The sequence below is a fragment of the Urocampus carinirostris genome, chromosome 4 (genome assembly GCF_059441175.1).
Source record: "Urocampus carinirostris isolate Australia breed hairy pipefish chromosome 4, RoL_Ucar_1.0, whole genome shotgun sequence".
NCBI lineage: Eukaryota > Metazoa > Chordata > Actinopteri > Syngnathiformes > Syngnathidae > Urocampus > Urocampus carinirostris.
Genome location: NC_142352.1, coordinates 44,015,880 through 44,029,648, shown reverse-complemented (window position 1 = coordinate 44,029,648; position 13,769 = coordinate 44,015,880). Strand labels below are relative to the sequence as shown.

Below are 13,769 nucleotides of genomic sequence, written 5' to 3'. Positions count from 1 at the left end.
TGAATAATAAGCAAACATACATTAACTATTATATAAACTTCTCTGCCATTTTGCTGCTATGGATAACCTCAAACAACGTGTGAAAGGCTGCATAAAAATAGAAGGGAATTAATGGGTTTGGTCACATTGAGTCTCTTTAGTCTGCTTTCTTCCTTGTGCTTTGCAGCAAATGTTTTGGTTGTATTAAATAATGTAGTGACATCTAGTGGTCAAATATTGCACAATAGTTCCTTTATGTATCAGTTTTTTCTTATTGTACCGCCCTATTATGAAAAAAAAACAAAGTAGTAAAAGAGCAAAATTTGAATATTCTACCTAATTAAAGGTGCTGTCGGAAATGTTGAAATATTCTTCTCACTGACACCATCTTCTGCAAGTCATCATTCCATCATTGTCTCTGTCAAGCTGCTTGGGTGGAGGAATTCATTAATTCATCCATTCATTCATGTGCAAGTACTATAATTTCTTAGACTCGCTCAAATTAACTCTTCTTTTGAGATTTTTTGGGGTTTAGGTTTGAAGTTGGGACTCTATTTGAAACAGTATTTTTCTTACTTTCACCATTTTCATGTTACACTTACAGAAAACAACAAGGGAGAGCATTCAATTACCCTCGACCCCCCTGAGCCACTTTCCTGCTTCCTAAGCATGGTGAAAAAATTATATATATATATATATATATATATATATATATATATATATTGGCTCTTTGAACCCAGTTGGGCCTTGTTAAAACAGATACTTAATATTTAATAATAAAATATTTCACTGTCAATTTTAAGGACACCTCAAACGACGCACCCCACTTTTAACTTTCAGATGTACAAAAAACAATGCTACATGCAGAGAGTGATACCTGTCATGTGTCAGAAGGATACGTTTTTGTGGCCTTGGAAGCTAACGGAAATTAGTCCTAGTCGAATACTGAAGAAAAATAATTATTAAAAATAGCAAATTGGCAAGTCTTGTTTTATTTTGAGAGATTTTTTTTGCTCTCCACAAACTCAAAGCAAGAAAATAAAAGGGACTGTATTAAATCGAAATGAGCCCAACAAGAGTCCATATTTAGTGTTCGGACCAGTTTTCAACAGCATTAAAAGGAATGTTTCCTGAAACTCTCTCCGCCATTTGATCCCGCAAACATGAAGCCTCCAGCTGGCTTTCGCTGTTGTTGCTGCTTTGAACCTAGATGAGAAAAGCTAAGAAAGCCGGCAGAGTGAAGGAAACAGGGAAGCAGGAGATACTGTCGGAAGGTGGTCGGAAATGAGGGAAAGGCTGGAAATTGAAAATGGTAAATTAGAGGGAGGACGAAAGAACGAGAGAAAGAGGAAGATAAGGGGATCAGAAAAGCTATTCAAACAATCCACAGGATTTTATTTGATCCCCTTAAGGAGACACCCAATTCTTCCTACTTGTCCACAGATGGGGTAGGAGCTGCATTGTTATTCGAGAGTCCTTTTTGCTCCTCGTTGTTCAAAAGCAAAGGCATCTAACTCCCAACTGTTTCTTAGTGCTTTTCTGAGTGCGCTTGTGCGTCTGCGCCTCAATGAAGCGTCCCTTTGGGGATTCATACAGAATCTTGAAAAGGTTTTTTTGAACGCGTGGTCTGACAGGCTAAATCAATCAAGTAAGACTTTGGAGGCTGAGGAGAAAGTTAAGTGAACGGTTGGGGGAATTAAAGGGATGAATGGGCGTGGCATTGTAGGGCATTTTATAACTAAAAGCTTTCGCCCATGCCGAGAGCCAGCTCAGTCTTCCATACAATTTAACCATAGTGCCCCACATTACAAATGACCTTTTTTAATTAATTTTTGGGGACGGTAGATAGCGTATAATTTTGTTGACTGACGAACAAGTCTAGTAAAAGTTTCTTTTTTAAATGCATAAGAAAAAAAGCTCCCACAAACACTGTAATGTGGAAGCATTTAAATGCGTCATAATTTTTAGTGTATTTTGGCTTTTTTAGCCTTTGTGATGACACAACTGAACCTTTTTTATCCCCTGGTAAATGTATTCCCAATTCCTAAAACATCTAAGATGTGAGGAAAAAGTACATATTTTTTGTTTAAAATCTATGTATACGTGTCATCAGGATGTTCCAATTACATGGCCTGGAGAGGGGTGGCCACCACCAGGCTTTAAATGCCCAAAACACACCACAGTATATGTGCGCCAATGACCCTAATGGTTAAGAGATCCAAACAACCAGACATGTTCCAAAATATTTCAGGGAAAATGCATTTTGAAGACATACTGTCTCATTTTACTTAGCTGTGACATCATGTGAGGAATCCACTCACCATATTTTCATCATACGGCTAAGGTGCTAATTAGTTGATGAGGTTACGAGTGGTACGAAAAACTTTCATTCCGTAAAAAACAAAAAACAAACATTGATTTGAATACGAGACAAATATACATGAACTATTATGCCAATGTTATTTTCATTCCAAAAAATTACAGGCGAGACACTTAGGTCTAACTTAGGTCTCCACCATGTGTGTCCGGTCCCAAGCCGCCACTCTATGCAGCCTTTTGAAAAAATAATAAATAAATACAATTAGATGAGGGGAAAAAGGAGGAGAGAAAAGTGTCATGAGTAAACGTGAGAGTCAATGGTGTGACGGAAACCCAAAATAAAGGAGTGAAGGTGACGAGCCGCCAACAAGGATGTGATGAGAGCGTGTCAAGGAGGAAGCGCTTTATGTGAGAAACAAAAGAGGGGGGTCAATACCGGCCCCCACACATGTAAACACACAAGAGGATGGGGATTAGACAATAAAATGTGTTGACTGGGTGAATTATACCAGCAAAAATATGCCTGAACGACAAAGGGGAGAGCACAAGAAGAGCAATACTTTGGGAAAGAAAAATGGATGGGAGCTACTCTATGGCACCTAGATAAAAATGATGCAGGGGAATTCCATTAAAAGTGACACAGGGGGAACAAATAACATGAAAGTGTGAAAGGAGGAGAAAGTCACAGAATGGCAGGGTGAGACCGGAAACAAGGTAAAACCTGCAATAATAATTAATCCAGACTGAGAGGATACTGTCTTGCAATGGTGGGCCGTAAGGGCCCGCAAAGCCCTCTTAGACAGCCTTAAACATTTCTGAATTATGTGGTTTGAATTATATTCTGTCCATCAAACCGTATCAAATTTTTCCAAATTGTCTGTCAGCTCCCTTTTTATTGTTTCTCATTGGCTGCTCTGCCTTCAGATTTGTGCTTTCATATGTATATCTCAGCTATTAGTTGTTGCTAGGCTCACAAATCTACCTAAAGGCCTTTATAAAAAAAATTGAAGGCCCTGTGCTGTTAAATCAGTCTTCGACAAAGCTGTTTGTTTAGCCAATCAGATTCCGAGTTGGCGTATAAGAGCCCTCTAGAGGGCCTTGAGAAACATCACCGTTTTTACAAACTATGACTGGCTAGGGGGTGATCAACCAAAGTGATTGCACCAACAGCCGTTAAATTTGAAGAGAGAAGCTTCACAAGAAAGTACAGTATATTGTTTGATTTAATACCAAAAGCATGGACATCTCCAAAGTGAGCAAACCTTTTGCAAACAGGAAAAGGTTTTGTCCGCCACTCTCACCCTAGAGATTAGATCTTAAGCCTGAGCCCGAGCCCAAGTCCGAGCTCAACCGATCTAAATCTTGGGTCAGTACGTTGGGGTAGTTTGAGTCTGAATCTCGCTGGCTGACTTTTTTTCATCATTATCCACCCATCATTGTTCATGGTTTCTGTTTAAATTCAAGTTTTTTGACAATTGTGACTTTCTACCAGTGTTTATTTGATTTTGATGTCGTTACAAAAGATAGGCTTTACTGGTCGCACGTCTACACGGTGCGGGGCCCTTTGTGTTGCCTTTGCCACCCCCCTCTCGGGAATTCCATCTTGCTGGCTCCCTGAGCAGACGCCAACTGCGGCGGCGGCATCTTCGGACCCAGAAAACTGGGCGTGTATCGGGGCCCAAGTTGGCCAAAAAACACCTCTTCCCCACCTGAGTCTTCATAAAAAAATAGGGAATTTACCTTCTATAACCCGGATCAAAGAACCGATTCATTCTTATACGACACATAACTAATTTAGGAGTGAAAGCCCAAGTGTAAAATTCACGGCATGCCACTTCCTTCTTACTTATATTCATCAAATAGCTTTTGGATTTGATTTTAAAAAAAGACAATTTGTGCAAACAAAGGGGAAAAAAACGCAACCTGCTATTTTCTTGCTCGTATTGTGACAATGCAAAAGGATGAGCGAACCCAAAAAAAGTGGCAAATTGGGATAGCAGGAAGACTCATTAAAGCAAGTGAAGAGGAACATTCCCATCTGGTGTGCATCTTAGTGTAGCTAGTAGGACAACAACTGTTGCGATATCGCTAACCGCAGGTCCTCCATCTCGCTGTTTGCATGTATGCGGACTATATGCGAGAGTGTGTGTTAGCGATCGAGTGTGAGGCCATCTGTCTGCTTGTTAAAAGGGAATAGTTGAGAGTTTATTAGGTGTCAGGGATACTGCAGATGGTTATCGGCTATTATCTTTGGGAGTTAGGGACGCCTGCCCTCATTTGTGGGCACATGCCGATATTTATCGCTGTGTTATTATACATTTTGCGCGCACGCACGCATGGGAATGCACAAACTGGAAAATTGCTATTATAGTGCTTGACCCTTTTTAACATGTGTACGGAGTGATTTGACGTGAGATTTCACAGGAATGAAGAAATCTTAACATCATGATAGGTGAGCGATATGACGCTATTAGATCTTCAAAGTCTTGAAGCGTGATCACAATCTCTAAAATGAGCGTTGAACTGGCCTCAGGTCTCTTCTTTCTTCATCTGCAACAAATAATATGAAAGAAAGTTATGTTTATTCAAGTATTCATGTTACATATTTAACCAATTTCTATTAAAAAATGAAATATAATCCTTAAAATTGGCCAAATGACCTAGTAAGGCAAATCGTAGACAGTACTTTTTTTTGTGAATTATTAATAGAATAGAATTAGAATTTACTTCTTTTATTGTCATTCTTTGTAACGATGCACACAGAACGAAATGTCGATACACCTGACTGACAGTTTAACTGTAGCGAGCCGATGCAGCCGGAGCCAAACAGGGTGCAGCCATTTTAGTCACTAGGTGACCAAACCCCCCAATTCCAACCCTTTATGCTGAGCGCCAAGCAGGGAGGCAATGAGTACCAATGTTGTAAGTCTTAGGTATGACTCAGCCGAGGCTTGAACCAGCGACCTCCCAGTCTCAGAGCGGGCGCCCTACCATCTAGGCTACCGAGCTGGTAATAAGAAATTTTGTAATGTTTTACCAAGAACAGAAATGTAATATTCAAAATAAACTAAATGACCATTTACCATATCAGACTGTATTATTTCTCTTTTCACCCAAAAATGGCAAAAAAACTATATATTTTAAAAAGTCACAATGGTTCACCTTGGAGTGGTATGCCGTGGCTCCATGTCACAATTACAAGTAACATCCGACTTATGACCAGGTTTGGTTCCGACCAACAGGTTGTAAGTCTGTTTTGGCATAAGTCGGAATCCATTACAATGGCGCATTCAGTTGCCTCGGTGATATCCAGCTACTGAGTATAGTGATATGGTTTGTGTGAGAGTAAGATGCTGGGGTGCCAGCTAGCTGCTCAAATTGTCTTTGAATTAAAAAAATGAGAACCTCCAGGTCGTAAATCTGATGTTACCTGTACTACCATAATTTTTATGATGGTTTATATATTATATTTTTAATATTCTTTAAGTTGTTTTCATTTAGAGATTTCAAAAATGCTCCAAAACTTGCACATTCATCAACAACAACAGCAATTTTTCATTTCACAAATCCCATTGATCTAGGTATTGGACCACCAAATGTATGTACCGTATTTTCCGCACTATAAGGCGCACCTAAAAGCCTTTATTTTTTTTCAAAAGCTGACCATGCGCCTTATAATACAGTGCGCCTTATATATGGTATAATATTAAGTCGCTAAGTCTTGCAACTAAGGCAAGCAGCCGCCGACTAGATTTTCCCCCGAACGCGAAGTCGTCCGCGGTGTATGCTGGGATTTATATACCGGTGTTTCATTGGCTAACCAATGTGTCAATCATCATTTGAATCAATCACTATTGGCTAAAGTTATTCGGAGGTATGGGGGGCGGATCCTTTTTATCATTTACAGGCTCGCATAGGCTAAAGGGGCAAAACAAAGCCTGCAATTGGCCGAAAAAGATGTGTCAATCATCAGTTGAATCGAACACTATTGGCTAAAGTTATTCGGAGGTAAAGGGGGAAGATCCTTTTTATCATTTACAGGCTTGCATAGGCTAAAGGGACAAAACAAAGCCTGCAATTGGCAGAAAAAGATGACTGTGAATAGCATGTTGGGTAGAACTACGCCATAGGGATAACAGTATTTTACTATTCTGTACTGTATTTGTAAATATTTTACTCTCCTGGATTTACTACACTCACGGATATAAGAGGACCATGGTTGCACATTACTATTGAACACAACGACTTCGGTGAGCTACTCCGGCTATATATTTTCCCAGTTTCTTGTTTCAGACTGATCTCGATGTGTTCTATTTTTAAATTAAACTCATTTCCAAGTGTTTATTTTCATATGCACAGTAAAGCTGCGAGCGAAAAAGAAAATATAAACTAAGGAATGGTTGGCATTTCTTGAATCCCAAGACATTAATCTTCCGAATGATATTTGGAACGATGCATTGAGTGACATCGTACGGACACCGCATCCGCACGTGTCCACGACACGTATTTGCTTCTTTGCAAGCTTTCGGAATGTTAAGGGGGTAATAAGTTTGACTGAACTACCTGACTGTTTTGTCGACGTTCCCATTGTAGCGCCTTATAATCCGGTGCGCCTTATGTATGGAAAATATAGGACCAAAAACTATTTGTGGGGGGTGCGCCCTATAACCCGGTGCGCCTTATAGTGCGGAAAATACGGTATGTCTTTTCCTGGTCACATACCACATTTGGGCATAAACATGTCCCTAGCTTGAATTTACCAATGGGCCATATCTACTAGAAAAACGCCTCACTTGAGCCCTCAGGATAGTCTAAATCAGTGGTCTCCAAGGTGGTGCCCCTTAAGGACAGCTTAAGTGCTTGTGGACGTGTTCTAAAAAATAGCTCACCAGTGCCAGGTCATTTAAATATTCAAACCTACTACCAACAATTAACCTGGTAATAACATAGCAACAACATAGTAATAACATGAAAAGTTGTGCATACATGTGAAACTGTGTGCCCTGTGTGCTAATTAATTAAAAAAAAAAGTAGCTCACCGCTTGAAAAAGGTTTTAGACCCCTGATCTAAATGGATCATGTCACAGAATCCTGAATGTTTAGCCATACACAAAAGCCTAGCAATTGAATCACTAATCTAAATTGAATACAAAGAACACAACAAAACAAACATCCCCCAGCAACTTAGCAGGTGGTGATAAATATGCCGTTTGCTCCAGTGATCCAGTGCAGACCTCCCCCTCAAGTACAAAATGGGGAAGTGGAAGGAACGGACTATTCGTGGGGCTCAAGTCTCAGCTACAGTTGTTTCCATGGTTATCAACTGTCTTTGCCAGCTGTGCTAACCTGCGAGGGAAACGGAACGTGGACTGGTGACGTACCGCAATGTCTGCGTAAGGCCGACACTTTCATATATCAAACAAAGGAACGTAGATCGCTTTAAATATCTAACGTGACTTCTTTGCTTTGCCTTAGCCGTGCTGTGTGGTGATCCAGGCTTTCCTGGAGGCGGATTCCGGGAAGGGAGTGTCTTTACTTACCGGTCAGTGGTAAACAATATTGATGATGACTATTATCTTGTTTTATGATCATTACTGTTGGAGGCTATTAATTGGGAGAGTGAATAAAGCACAAAAGCCAACTGGGACTTTATGTGGCTGTAAGGCTAGAAGGTGTTGAGGCACTCATCAAAATAGGTTCTCAAGTTTCCAAGAGTAATAAGAGGAGCAGAATCAAAGAACTTAAAGTGATTTCATTGTTTGGTCGTGGGATGGGTCTTTTTTTCTTTTTTTTCAATAGGTCTGAGGTCCGATTCTATTGCCAACCCCCCTACTTGTTGGTTGGCTCTGCCTCCAGAGTGTGTCAGGCTGATGGCATCTGGAGTGGGCAGCAACCAGCCTGTATAGGTAAGAGCAATTGTAACAAAACACGTATTGTCCGAGTTTGTGCAATACTGTGTTTTTTAAGCTTTTTTGTGGAAAAAAAATACCAGAAACCAGAAACATAACACTTTAACAAGCAAAAAATATCTATCATTATTTTGTTTTACTACATTCTAACTTTTTATAAAATGAGAAAACATTAAAATAGGATACAATTTTAGCAATAGTTTGACTTTATTTGATGTATTTTGTTATTTTCTGCAGTGCAATCTGAAACACGTTTATCAAACAAAATAAGTTATTAAAAAGATTCCTGCACTACTTCATGGGCATATACCTGTAATTAGTATATAAAGACCAAAAGATTGACATTTGCTGCCACCTACTGATACAGATGAATGTTTGAGGAACTTGGCTGTCCACAGGAAGAAAATAACGTACAAAAACGGTTGGCTTTTTTTTTTGGGGATTATTTTTAATTTGGTAATTTTTTTAAATCACACCATCCTAGGTCTCATCGTACACTAGTGTGCACACTGGTTGAAAAACACTGGTAGAAAGTCACAATTGTCAAAAAAACAAAGAAATCTATGTTAATTTTTTTAACAACAACAAGTAGTTTCTGTATAGATGTGTGCACAAAGGTGAATATGTAATGAATAATAGTTACTGGACTTCTTAGAAAATACATTACTAGAATATGTCAAACATTTTAGGACGTGTATTCCTGACTAGTGCAAGCTTAAGATGTTATCTCACTAGCAGATAAAGTTTTCACGCCGTTATTGGATTTCTTTTTAAGATTTTATCAAGAGAAGCAGCCTTCTTTTTATCCTTTCAAATACTTTCAATGTTTTTAGGCCTGTTCCCCACCAGCACAAAATATGAATGAATTTCACCTGTAGAATTTAGAAAATGGCTGTTATAAATATCAGTGAACAACTCCAATGAGAGAAAAAAAAAAAAAACAGCGAGTCTTTCTTTTTTGTGCTTGTTTGTTTAGACCCTGCATTTAACAACTGCAGAGACCCTGGAACACCAGCTTTTGGCATCCCAAACCAGGCTTCAGGCCTTCAGGTCAGAAATGAAAGATAAACTTTTACAATATTCGTGGGGCTATAACAATTTTGTCAAAAATAACAATAAAAAAATAATGCTCTTTATGACTTTTTTTCTACATTAGGTTGGAAGCAAGATTTCATTCAAGTGCCGTAAATCCTACCACATACTTGGCTCGACTACAAGAACATGTTTAGAAAACCTGACTTGGAGTGGAACACAGCCTGAATGTATTGGTGAGTCACTGTTTCAGTTTTGAAAAATTCATGTTTCTACAATAAAAGCCTCAGAATCACTTTCTCTGTCATCCCTTTGGCCAGCCCACACTTGCCGACAGCCCGAGACCCCCAGTTACTCGGACATCCGCTCGCTGGATCTGCCAACATTGGGATATACACTCATTTACACATGTCAAGACGGTTACTTCTTGGCCGCAGGATCGGAACACAGAACGTGTAAAAGTGATGGGAGATGGTCAGGAAAACCACCGCTGTGTAAAGGTATGATTTAACCAGAAATCAGGGTTTATTAACCTTATTTGCAAGAAGAGTTACTATTTTGTTTTCATGAAAAGAGCCACTACCCATAAAAAATATAATCAAAAAGGGTTAATGCGCCGCAGATCTTTTAACCTTATAATTGTCAACATAGGCGATACGATAGCTTAAAGGGGCATTTAGGTCTGCATTATGTATTATTTAGCAATTACTGCATTTTTTTATATGTAATATTCTTTAACTCGTTTTTTGAGGGGACAAAGTTTAAAATCATACCTGAAATGAGCAAAAGTATTTCCCATTAGAACATTATTTATCAATTCATTTTATGCAGTTTTATTTCAAACCAATTTAGTTACCCAAATGTTTTTAGCAGTAATAATTCCATAATAGATATTCCTAAAATAGCGTTATGCTTCCACTTTCGGGTGTGAAACTTTTTTACAGTTACTTGCATTATTACTGGAAGACAGCACATACATGGAACACCATCTGAAAATAATTATCTTTTTATTTTCAGCAGAAAAATTATACAACTTATTTTTCTTGCAGCACACCAGACTATAGCTCACAATAAACTAGTGAGTCACAGAAAATCTTCCAGGTTAACAATGTTTCAAACTCTACAAATAAAAAATAAAACAAAATCACATCAATAAGTGCAACACTGCATCATAACAAAGCACATTGTTTACTCTCCTTTTAAATTGCCTTTCAAGATGACGTTTATGTTTTTGGTGTTGGATTTAATTAATTAAATTTCCCCCCAAAATGTGACCTATACTCCGGAACAATATACAGTCCGGAAAATTTGGTAAGCTGGTGGGAATACGTACATAGTGAACTTCTAGCCCTTATTTTTCATTTGCTTTCGAATATGGATTTTTTTTTTTATGTTTCTCTCCTAAGCACCCTTGAGAATAAATGGCAATACAAGATTATATTATGAATGGCATTGATTGAGTGGAAGCTTTATGAAAGAGTTATGTACCTATGTTGGCAAAATAACCCTAATTTCCCCCCACGTTAGATTTCACTATTAAAATCAAGATTTGCGTTTAAATACTTGGGGAAAAAAGGTCAACTATGTCTTTTGTCATATTTTTTGCTGTTTACCTTAAGATGTGGCTTACTTTTTAAGACCAACTATACCAATGTTCACCGTAGTCCCCTTTAGTTTTTTGGCGAAAGAGATTTTAGTTCCTAATATACAGGAAAAAGCCATTGTGTTTTCAGTATTGGAGAAAAGGATGCTAGAAGCAACAGGGTAGCACAACACACATCATTTTTGTGTGCTAGGATTATCACCTATGAAAGAAAACAAATATGTATGATGCAGGTTTTGAGCTAGAATCCTGTGAATTTTTTGGGGCAATAAGAGTTATATAAGTACACTACAGTACAGCAGAAAAAAAATGTAATTAACAAACACTTCTGTCAAAATTTGTGAAGCCATAATGTTGTGAATTAAGGGCTTCCAATACAGTTTGAGAATATCCACTTGTGTTATCATCAGATTGCATTTGCTCGTCTGTTTTCTTCAATTTACTTGAAAAAAAAGTATGTTGTCATCCACAAAAGTTGTGTTGTACTTTGATTCTGTTGCCACGTCGAACTGACCTGGCAATAATTCACTAACTAAATTTCACAGTTTTCAATCGTTGAGCACTCTTCTCTTGACTCACATGAGATTGCTTTTGCCCCAAATCGACTCACCAAAACTATTTTACATTGCAGTTGGAGTCAAAGTCAACCCCAAAAGCCGAGGAGAGGCAGACATACAGAAGAACAAAATACGAGGTATCGCCAGGGCAACTGTGTTGAACACAATATTCGTTTTGTTGATTGTACTTCTTTGGGTCTGTTGCAACGTGTTTGTTTACACAAACAAATCTTCAAAGAAGAACAGCGCTGCTGGTATAAATTTCATAAGCTGGTCGTGATTTTTTCCTGCAAGCGATTTATATGCAGGATCAGGCCATGTCAATAAATAAGTAAAATAAAGAACTGTCAGGTGCAAGAGTAAGCAACACATTGTTTTGAAGTCACGTTTTTGTGATCCATGTATACATCTGGAGAGAGACAAGGGGAGACTTTGAACCAAAGAAGAAAGAAGGCTCAGCAGTTTTGAATTTGAAAAATGTAACCTCTTCCCCCATTCTCCCATCCCCACCCCACAAACCCACCCAGTTCCAGCTGATGTTTTCTCTCCCAACTCGAACTGGAGAGGTTCCTATGAATATCTGGGCAAGAGGCAGGCCACCGCGTTTACGGTCACTGGATTCAATGCTAGCAGTGGAAGGGTTAACGTGACCTTACTTGAGACCAGCGGAATTTCAATCAAGCTATCAGGTAAAACACAAGACATTTGCAATGCACTTTCCGACCCAGAGGAGCGGGGAGCAGTGCTTGGAATAATGGACTGAACCATTTCAAGGCAGTGGTGTATTTCCTAAGCCTTGTTGCACACATTATTAGTTTTTATTTTTAATTACCGTTTTTTTAACACTTAAGCATATCTTGTCTTTTATCAGGGAAAAAGAGCACCCCCACAAATGGGCTGTTGTTCCAGTGCTCTGACAACTAAGCTAAACTTGGGCATGTTAATATTGTGCACGGCACAACAGAAAGTTTATGTTCTGTCTATTTATTTTCTGTAAAGTGTTTTTTGGTTAGTTATTTAGTACATTAATTTTGTTATTTATTTTCTCACTTTTATTGCGAAGAATCCTGAAGTGTTATTTGATTGCGACCTTAGGGGCCGGTCACACAGCCGTTTGCGGCTGAATCACGGCTTTTTTTTTTTGCCCGTGGTTGTCTGCGATGGAAAATGCGCAAAATTGGCCAACCCGCTGTTCATCGGTGGTATGCCCGCAAAACAGACGCCGGCAACTGTTCCGCTTCCTCATCGCGTCATTTCCGCGTCATTTTCTCGTGTGGACCACGGGTATAAAAGCTCCCGAGCCGGTGTTGTGCCCAAATCCGACTCCTACGCATTCCCTAAAAGTGAGATAAAACGAGGTAAAAGTGGTTGTAGTAGAAAGGGGATGCAAATCTCGGCAGGGATGCATTTCTCGGATAACACCGGGCTGTAGAAATCATAACCGCTCAAGACACAGTCCCGTGAAGATCAAGATTTCAAGCTATGGCACCAAAAAAAGAAGCCAATATGTTATTACTGTAATAGTTTTTCATTTTTATTTTATTATCTTGTTATGAAATGAAAAGAAATGTCAAGAAATAAAAATGGATTAAGACAAGATCACTACGGTGACGGGGATCCATGTTCACCCCCTTGACGTCTCGAGCACAACTGACGTGTGCTCAGCAAATCGCGCTGTATATACGCGGAGAAAGGCGTTTGACCGTCACACGCGTAACACGCTAATTTCACGTAATAACACCGTGATACAGGCGCAGAACATGCTATTACCATGCTCCACCCACGATTACCCACTGAAATTTCCCGTCCTACCCATGTGTAACCACGCCCTGGCCGCGGCCAGAGCACGTCGTTCCGCGTCATTTCCGCGTCATTACCTCGTGTGCCGCCCGCGGTTAACACGTGCTCAAAGTTTTGAGCAGCTCAAAACTTTTTCGCGCGGCCAACCGCGTGTGAATTTCCGACCGCGAGTAAAGCACTGCTGTATCTCGTCTATATGGCGGTCTCAAAGCGTCCAACAGCGCCCAACAGCGTCTGCTTCACGGCCAGAAATTTCTGACCGTGGTTCAGCCTCGATACGCCCGTGAAAGGCTGTGTACCCGCGCTCTAAAGAATTGAGTAGCGCCGACCGCGTGTTAAGCACTGCTGTATCTCGTCTGTATGGCGATCTCAAAGCGTCCAATAGCGTCCGCCTCACAGGCAGAAATTTCTGGCCGTGATTCAGCAGCAAACTGCTGTGTGACCGGCCCCTTATGGTACAGTAACTTTTTACATTTTGGCACTCCTGCAATTATCACACTTTTTCTGTTAAGAAACTGACCCGGATGAGTTTGGGGAACCTTGATTGAAATGTCTATTTATGTATATGGG

The 13,769-nt window shown here is 39.6% G+C and overlaps 1 protein-coding gene across 1 annotated transcript in view; it reads left to right on the top strand.

The window, feature by feature from the left end:
• LOC148367660 (CUB and sushi domain-containing protein 1-like) overlaps positions 1–13,769 on the top strand; it is a 654,387-nt gene that overhangs the window by 625,994 nt on the left and 14,624 nt on the right. Inside the window, exons 63-70 of the mRNA XM_088334675.1 lie at positions 7,518–7,691; positions 7,774–7,840; positions 8,098–8,204; positions 9,184–9,257; positions 9,364–9,475; positions 9,560–9,739; positions 11,474–11,536; positions 11,927–12,088. Of these exons, the coding sequence (XP_088190801.1) occupies positions 7,518–7,691; positions 7,774–7,840; positions 8,098–8,204; positions 9,184–9,257; positions 9,364–9,475; positions 9,560–9,739; positions 11,474–11,536; positions 11,927–12,088 (939 nt within the window). The remainder of the gene's footprint in view (positions 1–7,517; positions 7,692–7,773; positions 7,841–8,097; positions 8,205–9,183; positions 9,258–9,363; positions 9,476–9,559; positions 9,740–11,473; positions 11,537–11,926; positions 12,089–13,769) is intronic.